General features: G+C 42.0%; 1 protein-coding gene across 1 annotated transcript in view; it reads right to left on the reverse strand.

Moving 5' to 3' along the window:
- The window catches only part of RRAS2 (RAS related 2), a 45,664-nt gene extending 20,487 nt beyond the window's left edge, over positions 1-25,177 (reverse strand). Inside the window, exon 1 of the mRNA XM_054390697.1 lies at positions 25,073-25,177. Coding sequence (XP_054246672.1) covers positions 25,073-25,177 — 105 coding nt within the window. The remainder of the gene's footprint in view (positions 1-25,072) is intronic.
- Between the last annotated feature and the right edge of the window lie 238 nt (positions 25,178-25,415).

Raw genomic sequence — 25,415 nt, forward strand, 5'->3', positions numbered from 1 at the left:
TCTGGAGGTGCTCAAAAAAGATGCAGATGTGGCACTTGAGGACATACTGGTCACAGCAGTGTTGGGTTGATGGTTTGCCTTGATGACCTTAGAGGTCTTTTCCAAACTTAATTATGCTATGATTCTGTACACTGCCCCAAGAGCAGGTGTTCACTGGCTGGTGTTGGGGAGCAGGAGACTGATGCTGTTGGCACTCCCTGCAAAGGGCTGGACACTTCACAGAAGGACTGCAGGAGCTCCCTACAGCAACCCAGCATCATATTATACAGCAGAGCTTAAGACAGCATTGAACATGCTTTGCTGGCATAAACACTTTGTAGAACAAGGAGAAATACTCCAGTGTTGAGCAGCAGGGAGAGTGGGGGACCAAAGGTCTAGCATTATGCTGATAAACCCAGACTGCAGAGGTAACAAACAAAGCACTGGCCCATGCTACAGAAGGCCAGGTGTATTCTCCTCCAATTACCCCACATTCATACAAATCTCCAAGTGTTATTTTCTTTTTGCTACCTGAACAGTAAAACACCTTTTCCTTTCTTTCAAAAAATGTAAGTTAAAAGACAGTGAGGGCTGGTAAGCAATAGATGATGCCTCTCTCAATTTACCCCACTTCCCACTGTTCTAATGTATCCTGCCAGTGTTGTTATGGCTCTCCAGGGAAACAGATGGCACTTGTAACTACAATTACTGCAATTATCCAGTGATGTGAAACACTTGATAATTTCATGAATAGTGAAAACTGAGACACAAAGAGAGAAAAGGATTAAGCTGGAAAAAAAGTTACAGTGAAAGAAAGATGCTGTGAGCCATACACAAGCTACACCGTTTGGAAACTTGTACACAAGTTGCAAAGTTCTTTTATTTGTTCCTAAAGTCCTAGTGTTGGATATAATACTGGTATTTATGATTAAGTAGATGCTTAATCAAATTTTAATGGTTCTGTTAAAGAGTAATAATGAAGAATACAAAGTTCTTAATAACTCAAGGAAGCCTCAGAGTGCATCCACTAGATTATCCCCAACACATTAATTCCAAGACAGAAGAGATACAAATCTCAGATTCTGAATAAGATACGGCAAGATATTTAAAAAAAAAACAAAACACACAATAAACCAGAACTTACTTGGTTACATATTTCCCTTAATTTTTTATGCAATGCAATGATTGTCGAGAGCTTGTCCTTAATCTGGAAACGCTAAACAAAGTACCAGTTAGTCCTATTATACAGCCACATTCTCCTCTCCACTCCCTGCCTTTCACACACAGTGATCACTGAACAAGCACATCAAAACATGAATACTGTCACCTGTGTTCAATTCACAGACATATTTATTGGACATAGTCAAACATAACCCAGCTCTTTTCTTTATAGGCTTTGTTGTGGTCACTACCCAAAGCACCTAAAAACAAAACTAACTTCTTCCCTTCATATTGGGAAATATGAATTAGGATAGAATAAGCACGGGGAGAAACTGGATAGAGGGCAAAGTGTCTTCAATCTGAAAGCTAATACGCACATCTGAATTCTGTTGATACATCTTTAATTTTCCTGTTTCTTACACTTGAACTTTGTAACCTTATCCAATGATGTTCTCCTAGATAGCAATACACTGGGAAATTCCACAGATTTCACCCAGGGTTCAGCAGAAACCATTCACATTAGGGATTTAAGAGCCACAATGGTTCTGGACCATCAACTGAACTGTGCAGGTCACACAGTAAACTAAGATTAGGGCAGATGACAGATTGAAATCAAACTGACTTTTGTGCTCTGAAAGGAAACATACATCAGCTCTTTACAGATTTCAACACTTCCAAAAAGCTGCCTGGTAGTTTTTGGCCTTGCCGTAATTGCTACTTTTAATAATGCAGCCTTACCTTCTCCAACCCCACTTGAGCTGCAGCATTACAGAAAGAATCTCCCTTCTTTTACCCCTCATGCCCTTTTCACATCCTGCCAAGCAGTTAGGGTAACTCTTGTAAAGTGTTCATGCAGCCTCCACACTTGAGTTATGCACAGAGTGGGTACTGGTTACAGTCATGTAGCATCAACAGAGATGAGGAGTGGGGGATTTTAATATATATTTTGAAATGTATGTGAAGGTATTTTAAATACAATCTTCCTTAAAAAAAAACAGTAGATATCTTAAAAAAAAAAAAAAAAAAAACAGGTTTCACCTATTAAACCCAAACTGCATCTGCACTGTGCTTGTGCCTCCTTTCAGTTGCTATCTTACAGCTCTCCATGCTGGACATCAGCTCTGCATGAGCAGCTCAACAGCCCTTGAACATTTGAAAATTATAAATCAGAGGCAAAAGTCAAACCACCCCGAAACACTCACATGGAGACCTGTTTTAAGCAATATATGCATTAAACTTTGGCCTACTGAATACTTTCTGGTGATGCAGTTTTCATTACTCATGATCAGAGAATGTATGCTTTCACTGTCTGTTAAGACTTTGTAATGCCCCAAATTAATGCCTTTTGAATGCCAGTAAGCACCTACAAAATTCTTTGAAGGTGGCTACGCAATTTCTCAAGTCAAAACATGTCTGACTGTAAAATGTACTCTATACTGCAAGCACAGATGTGTCTTGATTTCTTTTTATTTCTTTTTCTTCATATGTACAAGATATATGAACTTACCAAGTATTTCATCACCCTGATCTTGGCCACTTGCCATTCAAGGAATGCTTAAAATATTCACTACATACTGTCTTTCTAGCCATAACTTTATCAGGTTCAGATAATTTTCAACATAGGAGCTCACACAAGCTCTTGAGGATGAACTTAGGTTTAAAGCTCAAGAAGCCCATGATATCTTTTTTAAAGTACGTATCTGATTTTAGGATCTGCATATAACCAGATAACAGGGAATACAGCTATGAGCAAAAAAAAATGTTTTTAAATCTACTCTCATACACATGAAATCATTAGATTATCTCAAGATATGTGGGGCAATGTAAAAGCTTTTGATTTATGTATCTAAAAACAGCAACAGAGTAAGACAACCAAATAGAATAGTTCTTTGCTTCAGGATCTTCACAGTGTCACAGTATAATAGAGGTTGGAAGGGACCTCAAGAGATCATCAGGTCCAACCCCGCTGCCAGAGCAGGATCACTTAGGATTGTCTGCACAGGATTGCATCCAGGTGGGTTTTGAAAGTCTCCAGAGAAGACGACTCCACAACCCCCCTGGGCAGCCTGTTCCAGTGCTCTGTCACCCTCACTGTAAAGAAGTTTCTCCTCAGGTTCAGGTAAAATCTTCGATGTTCTAGTTTGAACCCATTGTTCCTTGTCTTATCACTGTGAACCACTGAAAAGAGATTGGCCCCCTCCACTTGACACCCACCCCTCAGATATTTATAGACATGGATGAGATCCCCTCTCTTCAAGACTAAACAGCCCCAGGGCTCTCAGTCTCTCTTCACAGGGGAGATGCTCAAGTCCCCTAATCATCCTCGTGGCTCTCTGTTGGATTCTGTCCAGCAGGTCTCTGTCTCTCTTGAACTGGGGAGCCCAAAACTGGACACAGTATTCCAGGTGTGGTCTCACCAGGGCAAAGCAGAGAGCCACCTAAACCAGCCAGCAACACACGCCAGGTTAGAGGCTGTGAAGATACCCACAGCTTATTAAGAAAAAAGCCACTTCACAACTCCTAGAGGAACTAAAATGCAGATTGGGAAAGTTAATTCCATGGAAAAAAAAAAAAACACCAACTTGAGGAGAGAGTGCAAGTATTCAGGTCAAATCTGAACTTTTAACATAGGTTCCAGTTGCAAACAAATTGGACTTTTCAGACTGTCTAGCCTAGGTTATGGACATTTCAATCCATACAATCACATTAACTCAGTAAGAAGTTTTTCCAGCCCAAGCAAGCCAGTAAAACAAAGCCTCACTTCTGCAACCACAGTAAATTTTACTAATGTTAACTCCTACTCCAAATTTTAAGCACCTGAAAACATTCAAGCCCTAGGACTCCACAGGAAGGTAAGTACAAGCATTTCTGAAGTTAATGCCTGCCTTATTCTGAAAGTAGGATGTAAAGATCTGTGTTAGGTAGTAAAGAGACTTTTGCAACGTTTCAGTTCTCTACAAAGCCAAGTGCTATTGTATTTGTAAGAGCTTAGAAGTAGATGTGTGGCTTCAACCACAGTTAATCACAAAGAGCCAAGCAGAAAGCCTGAGGAAGGAAACCTACAACCTTTGTTTACCATAGAGGTAACAGCCAGGTTACCCAGTGTATTTCACCTAGAGCCTGTTTTCTAGAGTGATTTCTTAGGATTAAATATCTAAATAAATATATACAGATGGAGGACAGTATTTCACAATACAATTGACCTACATTGGCAACATCCTGCTGGTGGAAGAGGAATGTTTTTTACATCTCCACCCCTGACCTTCCACTATGGCTTCCTGCTGCTTGTAGCACAATTCAAATTGCCATCCCCCATCCAAATACCAGCCAACTGCAAACTGCCTTTAAATGTCCAGACACCTCAGGGAAGCTAACAGTGTATCAATAAAAGTTTTCCCAACCTAAAGTTTCCCCCTTAACTCTGATAGGTATATTTTTATAAATATTTTTAAGTGTATAATTTCCATATACATATGCAAAGTGACAGGCAGATTGAACCAAAAGAGCAAAAGCTTTCAGAAGTTTTCAGCATACCACTTGTTCTGTTAGAGACACACAGAACACAGGTAATTAAAGGTAATTAAAAGTTCAGATGACCCTTTTGGAGCTGGTAACACACCTCATTTATGGTGTGAGATCATTGTAGCCATAGACAGCAATACACTAGTTCCTGTCCATAGGTTTCTTTCTATTACCACAACTTGGACAACATCCAACATGAAAACATTCAGCTTCATTAGCAAAGTCTGAAGTACTTTATTTTTCAAAGATTTATTAACTGATCATTAGAAGCTAATTATTTATGAAAAGGCTATAAAATAGCACTTATATCTAATGAGAACTATTGTGTCAGAAGATAAGCATAGTTCCAATAGCTTTATTTGACCAAATTATGTATTTCTTCAACTCCAACCTTTTGGCCTGAGACTAGGCTGTCTAGACCCATTTTGCAGACTACAGGCAATTACCATAATCTGTAAGTTTTCAAAGTGCTATAATCAGAAGTGCCAAGAATGCTGGAATGACAGCTCTAAGTGTTATTTAGCCATCTATTTTCATTAGCAAGCACAATTATTACTAGCCTTTCCCCCAGATCCTTGCCCAACTAAGTAAGCTAGACAAAACAGCTACCTTTAAGACAGCTACCTTTTAAATGAGAATGAAATAATCTTCTGCCTACCGAGGACATAATTAACTTCTGCAAAGTGTGTTATTCATTCTGCAGTGCCAATACCTGAAGCTGCACAATGCACACCCAAATCAATCAAAAGGAAAACACACTAGGCACCTTCTCCTTAGAAAAGGGTATCTGAACAGCTTGCAGGTGGCAAGTTACCATCCTGCTAAAAAAATACACTAGTGATCACCTGCTAAACACATTTTTAATAAAGCTGTTTTTCTTCCCCACAAGACACAGCATGAAAGCCATTCCAAACGAGGCTGATCAACTCAACACCTGCTAGCCCCACATTGCAGTTTCAGCTGGCAGCTCAGTCAGGAGCACCCTCCATGCCAAGCACAGGTCTTTCTGCACATCTGTATCAGTCATCACACTGTATTCTAAGATAAAAATGTGCTTTCCCACCTTCTGAAACCATTTCTCAGAAGTTTGTGGCTAAGCAGTGAAACCTCAGGTAGGGGGGAAATTTGTACTGGTCAACAAGTGTTTGGTTTTTTTTTTTCCAACATCTGTACTTTCAGATCTGGCAGCTTCAGGCAGGCCCAGCACAGGGGCTCCCACAGGGACCAGGAAGGAGAAGAGAGCACCTACGTGCCAGTCACTCCTTTGTCCAGCAACAAGCTCTGTAAGCTTAAATGTCCCCTCTGCAAAGAAAAAAATTTCAAGAGATGCATATTTCAGCATCATATTTTTAACCAAGACCCACCAGTAACAAGTACTCATAACCTTAGCTTGGGATTTAGAGCCAAACAAGAAAAGCCTTAGAGTAATTTTTGCTTTGTCTCTAACTCAGGTGTCAGGTTAATCCATTTAATTTTGAGAGTGAAAAGGAGGGAAGGAGATTTTTGCCAAGGTAGGGCAATCTGTGCAAGCAGTTTTGTGCTAGGGCAGTATGTTCAGATCTTCCTGTCAGACAAGCAGCACCTTTGTTTTGTTCAGCTGCTTGGGTACTGGGTTCAACAGATCTGATTCTGACAGAAGGGAAGAAAAAAGCACTAGCTTTGGTCATTGTCAACCAAACTTAGCAAAGCAACGTGAGAAGTTACTCCACCCCTGAAGCAAGACATTCTACCCCATCTCAGCAGAGATACCTGACACAGATTTCATGATGAATTGAAAATCACAAGTATGTTAAACAGAGGCTAGTCTCACAGGTGTAGACATTGCTGCTTCCTAAGTTGGTGGTTCAAATTAGACCACTATTATACCAAAACCACCAGGTTTTTATAAGGACAAAAGATTAAAAACCCAACCTACTGACTTCCAGAAAGCTGCAGTGTGGACTTGTGTAACTGAAATCAAGCTTCAGGTGGACAAACCACTCTGAACAAAGTAATACTGAGCATTTTCCGTCACAGATCCCAGCAGAGTACAATGCTGCTTTTTCCAGCCTAATCAGTGCTTGCACACAGTCTCTCTCTTACTACCACAGCACCAGATTTCAAGATCAGAGGTATTACTCCTTCCCATCTGACAGCAGAGCAATTCAGAGTGGTTTTCTCATCAAGTGGTAAGCTGCAGCGTCGCTTGGGACTATTTGCAATAGGAAACGCAGCATTTCATTTCTGACCTCTCACAAGCACAGCCACGTGCACTGCAACTTTTATATTACAGACAGTTTGCTGAAGTTCCTAGAAGAAATACAAGGGTAGCAGATAAAATTTTATCCTAAAAAGAAATGAAAAACACAACAATAAAAAGAACCCAAGCCAACAGACTCACGGTTGGGAACGCTTAGAAGTTACTGTTCCATGTTTTGCACCAGTGTCCCACAAGTCAACTCAAACAGACTGTCCTGCAGGAGCTCCAACCCCTGTATTCTATGTCTCTTTGAGGTCTGTGCCCATGCCTGTACTACACTTACATCCACACCTCAGTGGCACAAAGCTGAATTCACTTATAAACCAGCAAATTTACAGGCTAACACCTAAACTTTATGTACAACCTAACATCTTCTGTGCATCTCACCTCCAATATGTACTTGCTTATGCTTAGCCCAAAAGTACCAAACTGGACACTATGTATTTTATTTGAATTATTTTTAAAGTGTGCACAAAGTTCTATCAGAATCACAGAAGAGATGAGGACATGCTTTCCTGGCAGAGGATGCATGGACAGCCCTCCCTTTCATTCCACCAAGCAGCTGGCTGCCCACAGGCACACCCCAAACCATTCATAACATTTACTAGGGAGGTTGACAAGAGCAAGTTCTTGAGTGGCATTATCCTTCCAATTAAGAAAGACTTTAAAAAGCACAATGTGACTGATATTGCCACAACTTACATATGGGGAAATAGGCACAGACTCAGATTCCAGGAACCAGAAACTATCTGGTTGCTAATCCTAACACGTGAGCAAGATTTCATAGTGCAGAATTGGTTACAAGCACTGTCCTGCTAAAATTAGCTTGGTAGCTGGTCCACAGGGAAAAGGAAGAGATCCTAAAGACCTAAGTAAGCACAATTCAAATATTCTTTAGGAGTGGCAGAATTTTCAGCCTCAGCAACTTCAGCTTTTGAAGTCAGAAGACTGTCAAACAGAAATATGCTTATGTTTCCAAATTTTATTAAAAATGCTTTAGCTTTCAGTATTCAGGCTACATATTTAAGCAAGCATAAATGTCTATCTTTAAAAAGCATATTTACCAGCAAAACATTTGCTTATACTAAAGCAAACCACAATGTTTTCTTCCCCTTTGTCTCTCTGCACCTGCAGGTATAGTACCACTCTTAGTCAGCACCACCCCAAATCATAGGGCAGGGAAACACGTAGGAAACTCAGAGGAAGCTCACTTTTTGCATTGACACCACATAGAAGAGAAAAAGAGATAATCAACACTACTTAACATCTATGGCATTAACAGTGTTAAGATTAATATTTCACATGACCTTTGAGATAGAGGACCTAAGTAGTTAGGTGTTAATCCTGTCTTTCACACTTTTAAGAGAATTTATCTTAATAACCTAGACTATTTTACTTGAGTGAGAATATAATTTCCCTCAAACCAAGTGCTGCTATAACCAAGGCAAATTAAATATCACCTCCATCCTCATTCATCTAACAAAACCCAGCCACACAGTATGATGAAGAAGAGGCTTAGCAGACCTCAGTTAAGATCTACTTCACACTATACAATGCCACAAACACCAGTTTTATGTGCAAATACCTGCTTTCACATTAGAAAAAGCCACATGTTACAAGCCACATCAAGAAACTGCAAGCAGACATTCTAGCAAACACCACACAGAGTCAACAAATGTTTTTACAGTAAGGCCATTTATGGTAGCAGTAAAGAAGGCACATGAGAGTGGAGCAGTTTTACACTGAGCAACATCACTTCCCATGGTGAAGCTGATTGTAACTACCAGTTAAAAACATTATCTGCATTAAACACTATATCCAGGACCCTTCCAACCCAGACCATTCTATGATTTCCTAGAGTTACGTACACCTTAGGAGCACTGGAAAGTAAGGTGTGATATTCTCTTCTTCAACATCCTGTTTAGCAGTACATGCGAGCAGGTTCTAGAGTAGTTCTCTGCCCACCGTTTGTGAGAGAGGTTCCTCCAAGAGGAAGATCAAATGAAGAGTGAACATTATAAAAAGTCTCATTCAGAAGCATACCTAAACTGCTAAAAGGCAACAGTTTTATTTCTTGGATGAGCTGGATGCTCAACCAATCCCTGAGCTCTCCAGTGAAGAGCTTTTCTCATGAAATCATGGGTGTTGCAATTTGTTGTTTGAAAAACAAGTGCCCCTCATATCAAGTGAGCCATACATGGCACAGCACTGAGACAATATTCTCCACTGTTGGCTCTGTCATCTAAAGCTCGTCAACACAGCTCTGCTTAAGTGATTGGTTAGCAAGGTAATGATACAAAACAGGCTTTAACATCAAAATGTTCACTCTGCAGTATAGCAGCAAACACTCTGGAGACTATTAAATGACTCTACAGACCTTAAAACCATTGAGAGAATGCAAACTTGCAAACTCCCATCAGACCTACAGGTGCTCATCCTCCTGCATTCTTCCCTCACTCTTTATGCAACCCTTCTGAGAGGTATGTCCCAAGGCTTAGCAGACTCCCCTCTCCAAAGGTCTTTCATCCCTTCTGATACTACCTTACCCTTTCACACACTTAGCTGCAAGGAAATGCCCCACCTCAACTAGAAGAGGGCAGAAGCACCACCAGTTTACAAACAAGAGATTTCAGTTCAGGCAAATATTTTTTTAGCCTTTTCCAATACTGTGACTTTCTAGACTGATTTAAACATGTTTGAGCCCAGTTTTCCGTTTGCACTTTTTACTAAAAGAAGCACAACTAAATCTTCACAGCCACCCATGTGTCCACACTTCAAGGACACCTCTCAACCAAATTTCACTTAAATAGATTCAATCATTATCTCACTTTCCTGATACTCCTGTGTTGACGAAAGCACAATCTTGTATTTTAGCAGGCTTTCAAGTTCTGAGGGAAAAAAAGGGAGGCACATGACTGAAAATGTAAAGGATTTGTTATTTGCCTGCACTGTGCTCATGTTGATCTGTTCATCAGCCCATCCTCAAGGCTGGCAGGCTTCTGGATTTTCAGGCCTGTTAAAAACTGAAGGTTCAAATTCAGATATTTCAGTTTAGTAATACCATATAGTCAAGATGTGCTCCGGGGGTTTCCAGCAAGGTGATTTCCCTTCTGTCCCCTGTGTGTTCTCATTCTTGCAAAGAATTTGCATAATTTCTCAAATAAACTTGTTTTCTAAACTTACAAGCTGCCCACAGCCTGCAGAAAGCCACAGATCACATGAGTTACCTCATTTGCATCAGACGACACATGCCAGCTTCTCTATGTAATATTCCTTTACAGGCATCCATTGAGGAGAAAAGCATCACTAGGTGGAGAACACAGGTGTACCTCAGATGCATGGGGAAAAAAGCATGGTAAGGGCACATAAAGCATCAGTAAACTATCTAAACCATGTACAAATATGATCAAAACAAGGACAGACAGACACTAGTGAATAAAACCACTTCATCATGCTAGTCTTATTTTCCACTTAAGACAAGCTGGTTCCACCACCTGCTGCTGTTTCTCTCCAATTTAATGATTATTAATTTGTAACAAATATTTAATGAAGTAAGCTGCCTTCTTCAGGGCAGACTCTGCAAACAGCTATTGCCACAACAGCTACTCAGTAATTTGTTCACAATTGAGATGTTTTGCTTAGAAAACCCAACAAGTTACTTCTGCCAATATTCTTAGAGCAGACAGCAAGCTCAGAGGATACTAGTATGAATCCATCAAGCAGCACATATAGCATTAGATTTCTACACAGGCTAGTAGTGACTTACAAGAAAGGTCCTTTTTATTTATCATCTTAACATGACAAATCAAACTTAGACTATCAAATGACATAATCAGCTACACTATACTGGTTTACAGTCTTTCAACTTGACAGGTCCCACAAGGTTTTCCAGGAGGGAAGCCATTACTCCCAGTATGTAACCTTGTTGCTTTTGGATGCCTTTTAGAGCCCTCTAAACCCATCCATCCATTCCCCACCTCATTCCAGGAGGCTATAATCCAAGTGGAGGCTGATGCTAGACTACAGAAGGGAACAGCATCAGAAAAATTAGCTACCCCATGCAAAGCATAAGAAGAACAAAAGCAACCCAGGAGTTTCCATAGCATGAAGTAGAGCAATACTAAAATCCCCAAACAAACCAAGTTCTCCTCTCTCCAAACAAGTTCACACTGACAGAAATTGAGCAGCTAGTAAAACAAAATTGCAGGAGCTCATTCATAACTTGTACAGAAGAGAGGAACTCGTGGTGAACTAGCCAAATTCACTGCACGCTGCAGCCCTCTAGCACTGTAAACAGGTGAAAAGCACTCAAAAAAAGCTTCGTCGTACTAGTAGGGAAGATAACTTCAATCGTCTTGTCCCGAAGGAAAGAACATACAACACTTTTTTATTACAAAAACCATCAGATACAGCAACTTCTCAATTCAAATTGTAATGTGCACTATTCTTCCCTGGTCACTTGAAGAACAGCTTTAAATGAGTGAGAACATCATTATCTGATTGTTTCCTTGAGCAAAGAACTTAGGCAACCTTTTTTGTTTACAGGTATGAAGAGGCAGTAGTACAGTGAATGCCATCTTAAAACTGCAAGTGGCAGGCAAAGACCTTTAATTTGATTACTTTTCAGAAGAAGGTTTTAGAAGGCACAGGGTTTGATCAGAGTAGTTATTGTGGTTTTTTGGTGTTGTGTTTTTTTTTTTTTTTTAAACCAACTACTGCTGTTTCCGTTCCCTTATTCTACTGAGTAGTGATCTTGTGGTAAAGGCAGTCAGTGAAGAGAAAACAGAGTGTGGAACGCACAGGCAGTCAGCTTTCTGCACTGAAACCACAGGAAAGCACATTAGCTTCTCTCGTTTTTATAGATTAGAAACAGGTTCTTCAACTTCATCATACTTAGAATAATGGACTATTCACATTTCCAGTAACCACAGGTGAAGTCTCCAGGCAGGCAGCACATCAGTACAACAAGCAGAAGCCCCTCAGAACACCTTATCTTCCCACTGGTTAACTGGTGCATAGCCAAGGGTGAAAGCACCTCTGAACACAGCTCCGCCAGCTTTTAACAGGCAGCAAAACTCAGGTTATTGACAAGGACAGGGTGGATGCTACCAATTAAAGGCAAAGTACTTTCTCTTTTGAGCTTCCTTCGAGCATTAGAAACACTGGAGCCAGCAGGAACAGGGAGGTGATTGTCCCCTGCCCTTGGCACTGGTGAGGCCACACCTTGCATACTGTGTTCAGCTGTGGGCCTCTCTATATGAGGAGGACATGGAGTTGCTGAAGTGTGTTCAGAGAAGGGCCTAGACCTTCTGGCTCTCTACGAGTCCCTGAAAGTAGGTTGGAGAAAGGAGGGGGGCCAGCCTCTTCTCCTTGGTGGCAAGCAACAGGACTAGAGGAAGTGGATGCAAGCTGCACCGGGGAAGATGTAGGCTGGGTATTAGGAATTACTTCTTCACTGAATGGGTTATCAAACATTGGAATGGTCTACCCAGGGCTGTGGAGTCACCATTCCTGGAGGTGTTTAAACAGCATGTAGACCTGGCACTTATGCACATGGTTTCGTGTTGACCCTGTTCTACTGGGTTGGAAGTTGGACTGGATGGTCTCAAAGGTCTCTTTCAACCAAATATTATTCTGTGTGACTCTGATTATAAAGCATTTTAATTGAAATCATAAGTCTTGTAGACTCATTTCCTGTGCATGTGTTAAAACACCTTTGATGACCAAAACTCAAAACCGATGAGATGGACTGCATGCATCACAGACTTCAGCAGAACCAGGATCACTTTTTTTTTCCCTTCAGAAACCAAGCCAACAACAAAGTCCTCTTCAAATATGTTTTGGCACTGACTGCCTACATGCTTCAGGTTTAGGAAATGATTGTCAGATCTTGAAGGTAAGACACGCAAACAAACCTGGGGATACCTTCCTGTGAATCACTATGGTAGTCCACTGCTAGGAGAGCAGGCAGCCACTGCTTTGTGACAGCATACACTTAAAAGTGCTAGTGTGGAACCTGCCAAAGGGCTCCAACAGAAAGGTGTATAGTCAGTGATAAAACCAGCATACACATGGCAGGCTGCCCAGCAGAATCAAGCAGCACAGGTTGCCTTCACTAACTACAATCCACATTTTCTAGATTTAGGAGAAGGTGGGAGTAGCAAAATCCATTCAGTGAATAAGTTACAGAAAGATGATAAACACCTAGCCAAATAGTGTTAGGCAATCATAGTAGCATCTCATAATGACTGCTAACACTGGGGAAAAGCTGACATACTTTTACATTTCTCAGGCTACTCAACTGGCAAGGAAGTCCTCATGTACAAACCAGCTAACTAAAAGTACATGCCCTGCAGGAAATTTTAAACTCTTAAGATAAGCTGTTCAGCTGTTAGAAAACTCAGCCTCAATTACCTAGTCTGAAGCAAGTGGCTGCACCTTAAATTATTCATCTTCTGCAATCACCCTGAACAAATTCTTCCAGATGACCACCTTCCCTCACACAGGGGGGCAGCCAGCCACTGCCTTTTCCAGATCACCTCAAGAGATGCAGAGCTTTTGTTTATTTCCTTCAGAGCCTCTGTAAATTGAAGAAATGCAGAGAACACAGAATTTCAAGGTGCAATTTTAGGTCTTAAGCTAGAAATATCCAAAATTCTTAAACCCTGAGCAAAATCCCTAACTCAGATTTTAAAATCCCTAACTCAGATTTTAAAATCCCAGCCATCCAGTCAGCACAGGTCAGACTATTTTCAAATTCTACTCAAAGTGAACAATTTTATTGCCATCTTCCTTTTTTAGGAGAAGAAATTCTGGTGTTATCAGCTGAAATATTCAAATCCTCCCACAAAACAAGTCAAAGCAGCTATGGAGGAGGGGAAGCCACTATTAAAAATGTGTGGAATGTAACTTACTAGGAAGAAGGCAGATAATACTGGGACAAGGAAGTTGACTACTTCAGTTCTGAGGCTCTTTTTCCCTCCAGTCCTACCAACATTGATATTGGGCAATTTCAAACTTATAAATATTAGTGAATTTCATTAATCTTTGTAGAATACACATGATTAAAAACTCCTTTCATAGAAAAAAAAGAAAACACCAACCATTAACAACTCCTTTGGTTACCTGAAACACAGTATATCTGTTCCAATGGGTGCAAAAAACTTTGAGATAGCACACAAGGTTTTTAACTACCTCAAAAGCTGAGCTTTGTTTTGTCTTTTTTTAAATTCAAAGAATTTGAGATGTGTGCATCAAAGGTATACCTTTCCAACAAACCAGAAACAAAGCAGAAACCCCAAAGGAGACAAAATGTTTTCTGTTAGTACATTCAGGCCACAGATAAAGGAAATTCAGAAATTTTCCAGGTTTTAAACATGCTTCTTCCAAGTACGACACAATCTGAAAATGTCTCCTCACACAGAGTAATGCTCTCAGAACTAACACTCAAGGAGATCAAAAGCTAACCTACTGACAGGTAGTGAACTAGCTTTCAGCCCTTGTGGTCTGAGAAATGCACAGACACCTACTGCAGCTCAAAGCCTCAGAGGGGCCTTAACATTTCCAGATGAACCCAAAAGAAATCAAACTTCCTGCTCCATCAGCAGATCTGAAGTCTAAAGTCAGAAGCACATCAATTGATCAATCCCCTGATTGGGTAACAGGACTCACTCATCAGTATCATACACAGGAGGCATTTTGCAATTCTTGTGTTTGCTCTACACCATAAGAGCAACCACTCTTAAGTCTCATTCTCCCTCCTCTTGAGCAGAGCTGGAACTTCCCCCTCGTTGCACAAGGCTTCATGTAGTCGTACACACATCTTCAGTGGCTAACCTGCTGCAGAAGCTGCTGCTTGTGCCATCCCTCCATGACTTGTTCTACCTGTGCACAGGTCTCAGCTCCATATCAACTTCAGAGAACTTTACCTGAGTTTTTGTGATTACTTTAACAGCATCACCTTGATGGCTGAAGCAATTTGACAGAACCAGTTAGGAACTGCACAACTGCTACAAGCAGAAGCATCTTAAATTATCCTGTCGGCGGAAGACTCCTTTTCTTTTAATGTTTAATGTTAAAAATCATGGTCAAAGAGTTACAGTGAGCAGCCCAATTCCCTTCTGATGATTCTAGAGTACCTCCAGATGATCAATCCTTTCATAATCCAGGTATGGAATTCAACATACACATTCAGTTACTGCAGCAACCTAACAAGATGAGAGGTTTAAGACTTTGTACTTCAGCAGCTGGTAGTATCACTTGTACAACATGAAATAATACTGCCCCAAAATCTAGAGAAGTAGTTAAACCATACACAAGATGTACAGTGGGTTAGTATGCCTTTCCACATAGTTTAAAGGAAGAGACACTGGACTTGAAAGAGCCAGAAACCTAAGCATGTGAATCAAATGCTAAGCAGTCAACAGCACTGTTAGTTGGTGAGCACCTATTAAGAGCCAGCATTAAAAGCAGCAAGGCAGGATATTCAATGTAGTCCACCCACTGGATGTCACACGCAGAACACTCCATTACTAGAAACAAACAAACAAAAAAAAACCCTACCCCACCACATACACCTCAGCCCTACAGAGATGGAGCATCTCTCCCCATGGTCTGAAAGGTCTCATTTAAATATTCTCAGACAGTAAGGCAAGATACATTTGGCTTAACCTACACAGTTGTTTCACCTTCCTTGTGTACCAAGCTGGCTTTTGGCCTCACAGTTCACTTTCAAACTTGAGGGCGTGGAAATGGTTTCAAACATTACAACAAAGTTTTCTGAATTCATTGCAACAATACAGAAGCGCTGCTGAGCGCAGGAAGGTATCATCCCTGATATTTCACGTCCCCAAGAAGGATCTCAAAAGTTGAGTGAGAACTCTCAGCAGGGCAAGAATTCAGTTCACAAAGAGGAAGAACATCAGTTAAAGGAAGTCAGAGTATGGGAAATCAAAATAATACAGCATCTGCATCTTGGAAATCATAATCAGGACACGTGGTCAAGATTCAGATAACATTGTTAGGGGTCTGGGAAGAGGCAGGAGAAGAAGATGCAAGAGCAAGGATAGTATGTTTGTGGAGGACTTAAAGACAAATTGGAAATGAAATTGCAGGACAAAGTTCACATACACTCATAACTGCATTCTTAGTAATGCTGGGTCATGCAGTGCCAGAATCCTTTTAAATACATCACTGTTACTTTATTTGGGTTTGTTAATGAAGACTGCTTACTGAGCTAGCAGAGGAAAACATCGATGCATTTTTAACAGGCTCTTCTTCCTAAGTAGTAGAGTTGGCAGCATGTACAAGTTTATTATCAATACCTACTTTTCACATATGACTTTAAAGAACCTTCATAAAGGGAGAGATAAACACAGAAATAATAACTATTAAGAACATGCAATTTAGAAACCTCCTACCTCAAGCAGTACACACTTACTTACCTTGCCAAAGTCTAGTAACAGAAGAAACGTAGCACTTTTCTACCCAAAGATGGTGGATTTTTCACACAATCACCAGCATTCTACCACTTCATGGGATACCTACTATGTAAGACACAAAACATCGAGATTCGCTTGCAGGTTTAAAGATTTGTATCTGCTAAAATGAGGAATGCTGAAAATGCCCTGTGGTACAAACTGAGCAAATCTCACATTGGTAAAATCACCTGTAGTGATTTTAAAATTTCTCCTTTCCTACCATATGTAACTAGTGACTCAATAGATTGTATCATTGCAGTTACAGAATACTCAGACCAGGGCTGGAAAATACCATTTCCTTGCAAACTGTGTGGAAGCCCAAGTTTTTCTGGCTTAGACTTGAGGAAAGTGACACACTTGATGGTTATGAATATGTGTACAGCTAAGGTTAATCTGCTGGGAAATTATGCTTCTCATAAGCCTTCTGCATCAGGATCTCTGTAGAGTACTCTAGCCATTACTGTTATACATTTTTTTGCTTGAACTGTAGCAGTTTTGTGTGTCAGTGCTAACATCTAGTTAATTATTAATGCACACTAGTCCTAGCAGCTAGTACTTTATGCTTTCTTTAGTAGTGCCCCTCTGCATACATTCCTACCATCTGAACTCACTCTTATCTAGATTCACCAGAAACTACAGTTTACTTTCTGGACAGAGCTGAGAGGCTGGTGCAGGTCTGGCAGAAGGAGCAGGACTGGCAGATGAAGCTGTTTGCAGGGCCGCACAGTGAGACAGACAGGGTAACCGATCCCAGCTGAAAACATTCCCTGGTTATTTTTAACTCAGATGGCTTGTGGGGTTCCAGTGAACTAGCTGGAGTAAATAGCTGGAGTGGTGAATTGCTGTGGCAGAGTGAGGAGCTTCTGAGTGTTTTTCCTTACTGGTAGTACTATGGCACATCAAATTAAACTTTCAGTTACAGCAAAGCCCTGTTTCTTCAGACTTGAAGAGCAAAAAACATTTCCCAAGCCTTGTGCTTCCCCCCAGTGGCTGCCCCTTCTAAAAATCACACAGATGATCAACTTGCCCTCACTGTCCAGACCTTTCAGTTTCTCCAGCCACACCAGCATGCCACTTTGACCTGCAATGGCTTCAGCAGAGCCCTTGCTTTCCATCATGGTTTTGGGGAGCTCCACACAAGCCTCTTCCAGAGGCACCTTCTCCTTTTCAGTCCTTTGTGAGCTTTTGTGCAAACACATTTCTACGTTACAAAAGTTTACCACCAAACTTAATCTTTCAACAAGATCTCCACCTGTAAGGAGAGCTTATGGCAGTTGCGCACCTAACTGAAGAACTGCACTACAGCCCTCCCCAGCAACCCCCACCCAGCTCAGGTTTGAGGCTCTGCATATACTTAAGGACAGCTAAATTGCAAGTTCTCCAGCCTTTCCCTTTCCAGCAGCAGATAAGAACCCCTGACCTCACTTTAATGAAGGGCAGCCTTTGCACACAATGCTTGATTAGTCGCAAGATCAAACAGGAGTACGTGACCACCTTTAACTTAACCATGAACAGCCCATGCAGTGCATTCCCGCCAGTCCTCTTAGAAACAACCACCTATTAAAAAAATAAAGTAAAAGAATAATTTTAACCTCATGGAAACTCCATCTAGAAGCAGTACTGTGTTATCAGGCAGTTTACACACTGGGATGTGACTAACAAGTGTAAGCACAGTGTGTCATTGTCAGAGAATAAGAAAAGACAAAGCAAACGGATTAAGTAAACATCCTTTCTGTCTGTCATCTATTTCAAGTAATAAAGGTGTAACAAGAGGAATGAAATGTTTTCTTGTGTGTTACCTGTTCTCACAAAGTGCCTTACAGGCTATCCCACACCACACTTAAGCTGCAGGAGAGAACATAAAAATGGGAGAGAACAGAAGACTCTGGGATCCAACTCAACTGAATTTGTAGTAACAGACTACCAACTACTATCCACCATTGCTTGTTGGCATTATTTATAATTAGGTTTTTCAATCTGGACCCCAGTCAATCCTTTCAGTTCAAGTTTGTCTTGGTTTGTTAAAGTTGCATCCAGAAATCTTTGGACATGTTATACAAAAAAATAAAATGGGAAGTTAAATATATTAAAAACAGTAATTTTTTTTTTGAAGGAGCAGTTATAGGCATGACTTCAGTTTTAGCGCTGGTTTGATGTACTTCTTGGAACAGAACACATTTATAGTAAGTGTTGCTTCTACCTGGACATTACATGTTCCTTCAATAATGCTTACAGTCATATTTGAAGATAAGAATACCAAATGAGGGGAGTTAAGCCACCTGAACCATCAGAATCAATGGAGAAGTTATCCACTTGTCTCAGTCTAGACTTGGACAATGACTAATATAGTTTTTTTGCAGACCTTCCTATCTTCCTACTAGCTAGCCAGAAGCCTGTTACATTTCACTTCACAGAGCTGGTATTTATTTTCAGGTACATAAAAAAGGAGGTCAGTCACATAATTTTCAGTGCTGGTAACACTTCTGGCAAATGCAGACAGGTTGCATAAGGTATACAAACATGAGCTATTCAGGTCCTTCAAAATGCTCTGAATAAAAGGGTTCTACTTACAAGAGCCACCCCTCCACCACCACTACTGCATATTGGAATTCAGAGCTTCAGCCAAAACCAGAAGCAGGAGCCTCTCCCTCTAGCATGGGAAGGAGGAACAGGGCTATGGGCCAGCGGCTGCCTATTCATCCCCAAGAGTGCAAAGGGCATGTCGGCCAATAATCTGGGAAGCTGTGCCAGCACTCCTTGTGCAAGTGGCAGTAGAAGACAACCTGATAACCAAAAGGTACATCAATATTTACTTGCTATATAAAAGCAACTGCTGCTAGGGGTTAACATGTGGAAAGGTGCCTTATGACTGCACTGTGGTTATCCCAAAGGAATTTCACTTTGGGAAAGGCTTGTAAATTCCTCAAAACTGGAATGATCTGTTTCTCAATTTAAGCACTACTCCAAATTTATGAAGCCAGCTCAGTTCAATCCTACACCAGACATGAATCCGCCGCATCCCTGCTGGCTAAGTTACGGTGCATTATGCCATTGCTAGCTCTACCAGAGCACTAACATGCAAACCACTCCTTCCTTCTTGCCTGCAAGTTAAGCCTGAAGTCATCTACTAAATTTTCCAGGCTGTAGATCTACAACTAAGCAGAGCGAGACAAATCTTTTGTTTGGTAGCAGTGCTCTAGGAAGCAGGGAGCCAAGCAGCTCAAGTTTCACAAGAAGTGTAACAAGCAGCCCTTATTATTCCAGGTGACTGCATCACAAGTGCTTTGTTTTGATTAGGATTTTTATTTCCCACCTTTAACCTCAACAGATGCCAACAATCAGTGGCTCACTCTCCTAAACTGTGTTTTGCCACCTTGCATTACAGTGTACCAGTTAGGGCAAGGAGGCCCCACACTTTATCAAAACATAAGCAAATCAGCACTAGTGTAGCCCTGCATGAATCTGCTCCCTGGAATTCGTGGCATTTTAGGCCTTTGATTTCTTATGTGCTTACTTGAAGAACATTTTTGTTGACGGTCAGAAACAGTTAGTCAGAGTACCTAGGAACTGCAAAGGGATTTGCACAACCCCCCAAGTCTAGCAAACAAAAGTGGTACATGAAGACATCAGGGCCTGTGGAACACCAGCTGCACTTTCAGTTGTTGCTTTTCAATCTGCTTTACTCCTGTATTTCAGAGCTTTACCAGAAAACTCAGAAGCAGCTATTTATCTTGCCCAACAGATATATCAAAGATAAAAGATACTTTGAGAGAACTCACCTTCAGCTTTATTGCTAATTAATGAGAATTAACAGTCCCGTGAAAGTATCAGCTTGGAAAAGTAAAAGGAGGGAAAACAAGTCTGAAACAGCTGCTCACCACCCATCTGCAAGTCATATATGCTTGCCTTCAGACAACTGTCTGATACTAACATTTGAAGAGTCAACAAATCAATACATCCAAATCATTTTGCTACTTATTAGAGCAGTAAGTTCAGTTCCTACAATACTTTTCCTAAAGTAACAAGTTCTGATATTTCGCAAATTAGGCAGTAAAAATCATGCTTGCAAACACAGCATGAAATGAGTAAACACCACCACCACCCCCAAACAAACAAAAGAACACTGAACACCTGCATACAATTACACTTTATATACACAATGTGTTTTAGCAGTTTCAAACATGTCCACACATTACCAGGGTTAACATGAGGCTGACTGACAAACTAAGCTCAACTCAGCCACACTGAATTACATCCAGTCAATACCCTCTCAAGGTTCTAGCGACATTTATTAACTAATACAATCTTGTAAGTCACCAACGTCTACTCTGTATGCAAAAATATACACGTCAATGTCATAAAACAACAGCTACAGTTCTATGAAGAGGAAAAACAGTGTGACAAATAATTTTTAACAGCTCTGATCAAAAGCATCCATTATTTTATGGAGCAGATTTGAAAGAATAAAACATTAGTGGCTTTCTTGCACTAGCAAGAACTAGCTATACATTGTTCAGTTTAACAGAAATAAAAAAAAAAAAAAGGCATGAAGTGGCAAATGCAGAATGCCCAAAAAAAAAAAAAAAAAAAGCAAAACCCAAAAAACAGAGGGTGATTAGGTATTTGCTAGGCTGTACTCCCTTTGACCAAGGAAACCTGAATACTACAAAGGGCTGAGTTAGAAGGGAATGTGGGGTATTTTGTGACAGACCTCTGCATGACAGCTGGAGAAAAGCTATTGTGGCAACAGCTGTGTGCTCTGCACAGCTCATACTCCCAAATACCTCACCCTGCTAAGGGGCCAGTTAACTGGCTGCAAAGCATTTTAAAAGTTTTCTGCCTCTTGGGATGTGAGCGTGATGGATTGTTTGTGTATGTTTTAAATAATAGAAGGAATGTTTAGTTCTATCACTTGCAGTTCTAAATAATGGCATAACGTTGAACTAGCACTCTCTGCTGCTTTCCTAAATTTTATAGCTGTGACCAAGTTCTCCTCTACAATTAAAACATCTTCACTTCCCGTCTCAACTGTGCACAGACTCGACAGCAGTAAGTTCATATATCATATCCTGATTTAAAGGAAATGATTTGATATTTCCAGGATGAAATCCTGGCCCACCAACAGCAATATTGAGCTGTGTTTATCTCCCTAGAGGAAGAATTTTGAGGAACACACAAGTTATCTAACCACTGAAAGCTTTCATCTGCTAATTTGTACTCTAAAGTTTCTCCAAGTTGTTAAATGAACTTCTGACAAGCGAACCCAAAGACCGCAAGCAATTATATACAAGCGGTCAGTTACACTTCATATACCATTCCCACTGCACTAACTAATTGGCACAACAATGCTGAACCCAGTACATGAAAGAGCTTTCATTGTATGACATGGGCTTGCTTGCTCAGTCTCTTTACAAAAACGTTGTTGTCTCAGCTCAGATACAGGCACAACAATCTTTAGGAACTGATACGCTCGCACACAGGAGCCATGCTGATCACTGCCACAATAAGAGCCCAACCTCAGCCAGTACTACTCTTGTAAGAATGAATGCTCTGTTTCCCCACCAACACCTAAACAAGGCTGGAAAGGGATGTGCTGTGCACAAATCCCAGAGAGCTGGCAGCGGAAAGAAGATGGACCGGTTCTTCTTATATCCTCATTCCTCTTGTTCTCATTTATTTCATCTGAAATGAAGGAAGAGTTTCCCCATTTTCAAAGATTTATCCCTCTTCATCATTCAAAAACACAAAGCAAGTCATGGCACATGCTTTCCCATATCCTAGCACCATAATATTCTTGTTTACTGGAAAATAATGAGCAGCACTGAAGTAAGAGTAGTATCTCTATTTGAGTACTGACTAACTGAAAAATTAAATAAAAGATTATAAGAAAGCAAGACCAAATGTGGAAATATTTGCTAGTATCTGTAAGAAGAACCTTTCCTTTTTAAGCTTCAGAACTGAGTTGGTGACAGCCGTATTTTAAACACAAGCAACAAAGAAGCAAAGAAGAATTTAAATCCTTCACTGACATGAAGATTTGTCATGTGGAGAGAGCTAGTGCTGATCCATGTTTTGCTGAAGGCAACTACAAGTTTGCCACTTAATCCGAAGAAATTCCAAAAATTAAGCATGTGACTTGTTTGTAATCAATTTTAAAACAATTTTGAGCCATTTCTATGCCGTCTCAAAATAAAAACAACCCATCTGGCAATGCACTTGCCATACAGAAACTACGTGAGTGGCTGCATGGCATTGCGCACACTTGATAACATCATAGCTTGAAGAACTCAGGAAGGTACTGTGGTATATAAATAATACACCAAGCCTCACCTCTCATTGCTTGTAACTACACAGCAAGGGTGGAAACAATATAAAACTCTTCTCTACAGTACCTGAGATTCTGCTCAGAAGGTCTTTATCTCCCAGCTACTTTTTTTTTTTTGTCAAAAGGTTGAGTTTTCTGCTAAACGCCACTTTGTGGCTGCAAGATTTAACTTCAAGATAAAGCAGCTGGGAGGGCAAAAAGATGTAGATAACTTAATACAAGCTGACAGTAAGTTGTTTAGAAAAATTCACCCTCAACATGTCAGCTTAACACTACATTGCTGCTCCCTCAACATTATTTCAAAGTGAGCTATTTCTTTTTGTGCTATTAATTTGAAGAGATCTTTAGATGCGACAAAGCAGGCACAGGTTCCTCTTTTGCAGACACTTGCTGAAAGACAGGTGTCAAGTCACAGCAATTGAGCCAAACATTTTATTTCTACAGGGGCATAGCTCAAGCTTTTGGGTTAAAGAATTCATTTCTACCAGCACTCAAATATTTAACTTATCCAGCACTTGGGAAAACCTTACTGATGTTAAAATAAATTAACATCTCACAGCATCAGGTGTGCTCTGTACTTTTTTTTTTTAATCTTCCTTTTGTTTTTAATAAAAAATTACAGATTGATTTATTTATGGTGGAGTCAAAATTACCCAGAAGCCTTTAACATGGCTAGGGCCTCCAGGGACCCTTTTAGCAACATTTTCCAAGACAGCAGCATCTCAGACCTGAAGCCACATCCAGTTGCACACATTACTGTCACAACCAATTTAGATGTCCAGATGAAGATGCAGGCAATATCACCTAAAGAGGCAGTACCGTGTTTGAGTGAAAGCCACTCTAAACCAGTTTCAGTCAACCACAGTAATTAATTATTTCCTTATACAAGCAATCATAAGTTTGATCCACAGGCTGAGAGGACTGCAATTATTCCAGCCCCCATCACCTTCAAACAGCAGCACATCAGTATCTCACCAGTCCCTGACCAGCTATCCCACAGCACCTCTACAACAGTATTTCTGATCCACCTCACACGCACCATTTAAGCTGATTTCCAAAGAACTCATTCTCCTGAAGTGTCAGTTACTGTAACATCCTGTACAGTACTGGATATACCACACATTTAGTTATCCAGTTCTTAATGCAGATTCTGAAAGTGCTGTTGTCTACATAGATACTCAGAAACTATGTAGAAAGATATGCTGCAGAGCTTAAGTTCTCAACACACGGTTAATGCCAAGGAGCACAGAGATGCATGCATTGTTGAAGAAAATCTCAAAACATAAATATTCTGTTTGCTATCAGATCACCTGTCCTAACAAAGTATTATTTGAGAGTACCATTGCCCTAAGCATTTAAGGACAGGTTTGCCTTGCCGCCTAACAGTCTGTCTTAAGGGTAGGTAGAGTATTACGGTGGAATTAAAGAAAAACAAAGTCATTCTCTCCAGATCTGCCACCGGCAATGCTAGCAAGAGGAACGTAAGCAGTTGCCTCCTCCTTCCACCACAAACAGCACAAGTGGATGAGGAACACCGGTACACGAGCTGAGAGCAACAGGGCAGAGAACAAATAAAGAGGTATAGCTGCATTAGTGGCAGAACAGTAAAAAACGACCCTCTCGTCTGACTAATACTGCACAGTTTACATCACCTATTTTATCACGCTTTTTACTGGAACATGGATTTAAAAAGTTCAATTATCTAGAAGTTGAACCATCAACAGCCAAGGGCCCAGGGGCCGTGGGCGCTGGCTGCTCAGCGGACCCGCTCCACTTACAAAGACTTCTCCCCTCCGGGGGGCCGCAACAGCCCCTCGCCGGCCAACACCACAGGCGCAGCTCAGCCCCGGGACAGCTATTTCGGAGCTGGACGCCAAGTGTCACTGCTCCCTCGGCCGATTACCGCGACTGCCGCTTCCCGGGCGGAGCGCGGAGCCGGACTCGGCCGCGCCACTGGGGAAAGCCGCCGGTTCCAGCACCTCGGCCACCCCGCGACCCCGGCGCCTGGCGCCCCGACCGGGCGGCGCCAGGCTCGGGAGCCGCGCAGCGCGGCGGAGGCCCGCTGCGGGCCGGAGCTGGCGTCCGCCCTTCCCGCCCTCCAGAACCTTCCCGGGGTCTCGCACCGCCCCGGGGTGCCGCACCCCAACCGCTGCCCCAGGCCCCCAAGGTCACGTTGCTACCTCCCCGCCCCTGGCTTCCCGCTTCCCCGCCCGGCAGCCCCGCCGCCACCAGCCCGCGGCGCCTCCGGGAGCTGCCGCCCGCCGCGCCGGCCCCGACACCCCCCCCGCGCTGCGTGCCAGGCAGCGCCCAGGCCCCGGCGCCGCGACCGGGTGGCGCGGTTCCCCCTTAGACGCCGCGCCCCTTCACCTGGATGAACTGGATAGTGAGCGCCGACTTGCCCACGCCGCCGCCGCCCACCACCACCAGCCGGTACTTCTCCTGCCCCGGGCCGTCCCTGCAGCCCGCGGCCATCGGGGAGCCGAGCGGAGCCGATCGCGGCAGCGCCGCAGGGTCCGGCGCCTCTCAGCCTCCCGCCCTCCTCCGCTTCCTTGGCACTCCGATGCTTAGGAGCCGCAAGGCCTCGCCGCCGCCCTTGCGCTCCGCCGGCAGCCCCGCCGCACGGTGCGGTGCGGCAGCGCCGAACGGACGAGCACCGCCCGCCCCCGCAGCCAGGGAGCCGCGGCTACAAATGGCCGCCGGGGGGCGGGGC

This window comes from Indicator indicator, chromosome 21 (assembly GCF_027791375.1).
Source record: "Indicator indicator isolate 239-I01 chromosome 21, UM_Iind_1.1, whole genome shotgun sequence".
Lineage (NCBI taxonomy): Eukaryota > Metazoa > Chordata > Aves > Piciformes > Indicatoridae > Indicator > Indicator indicator.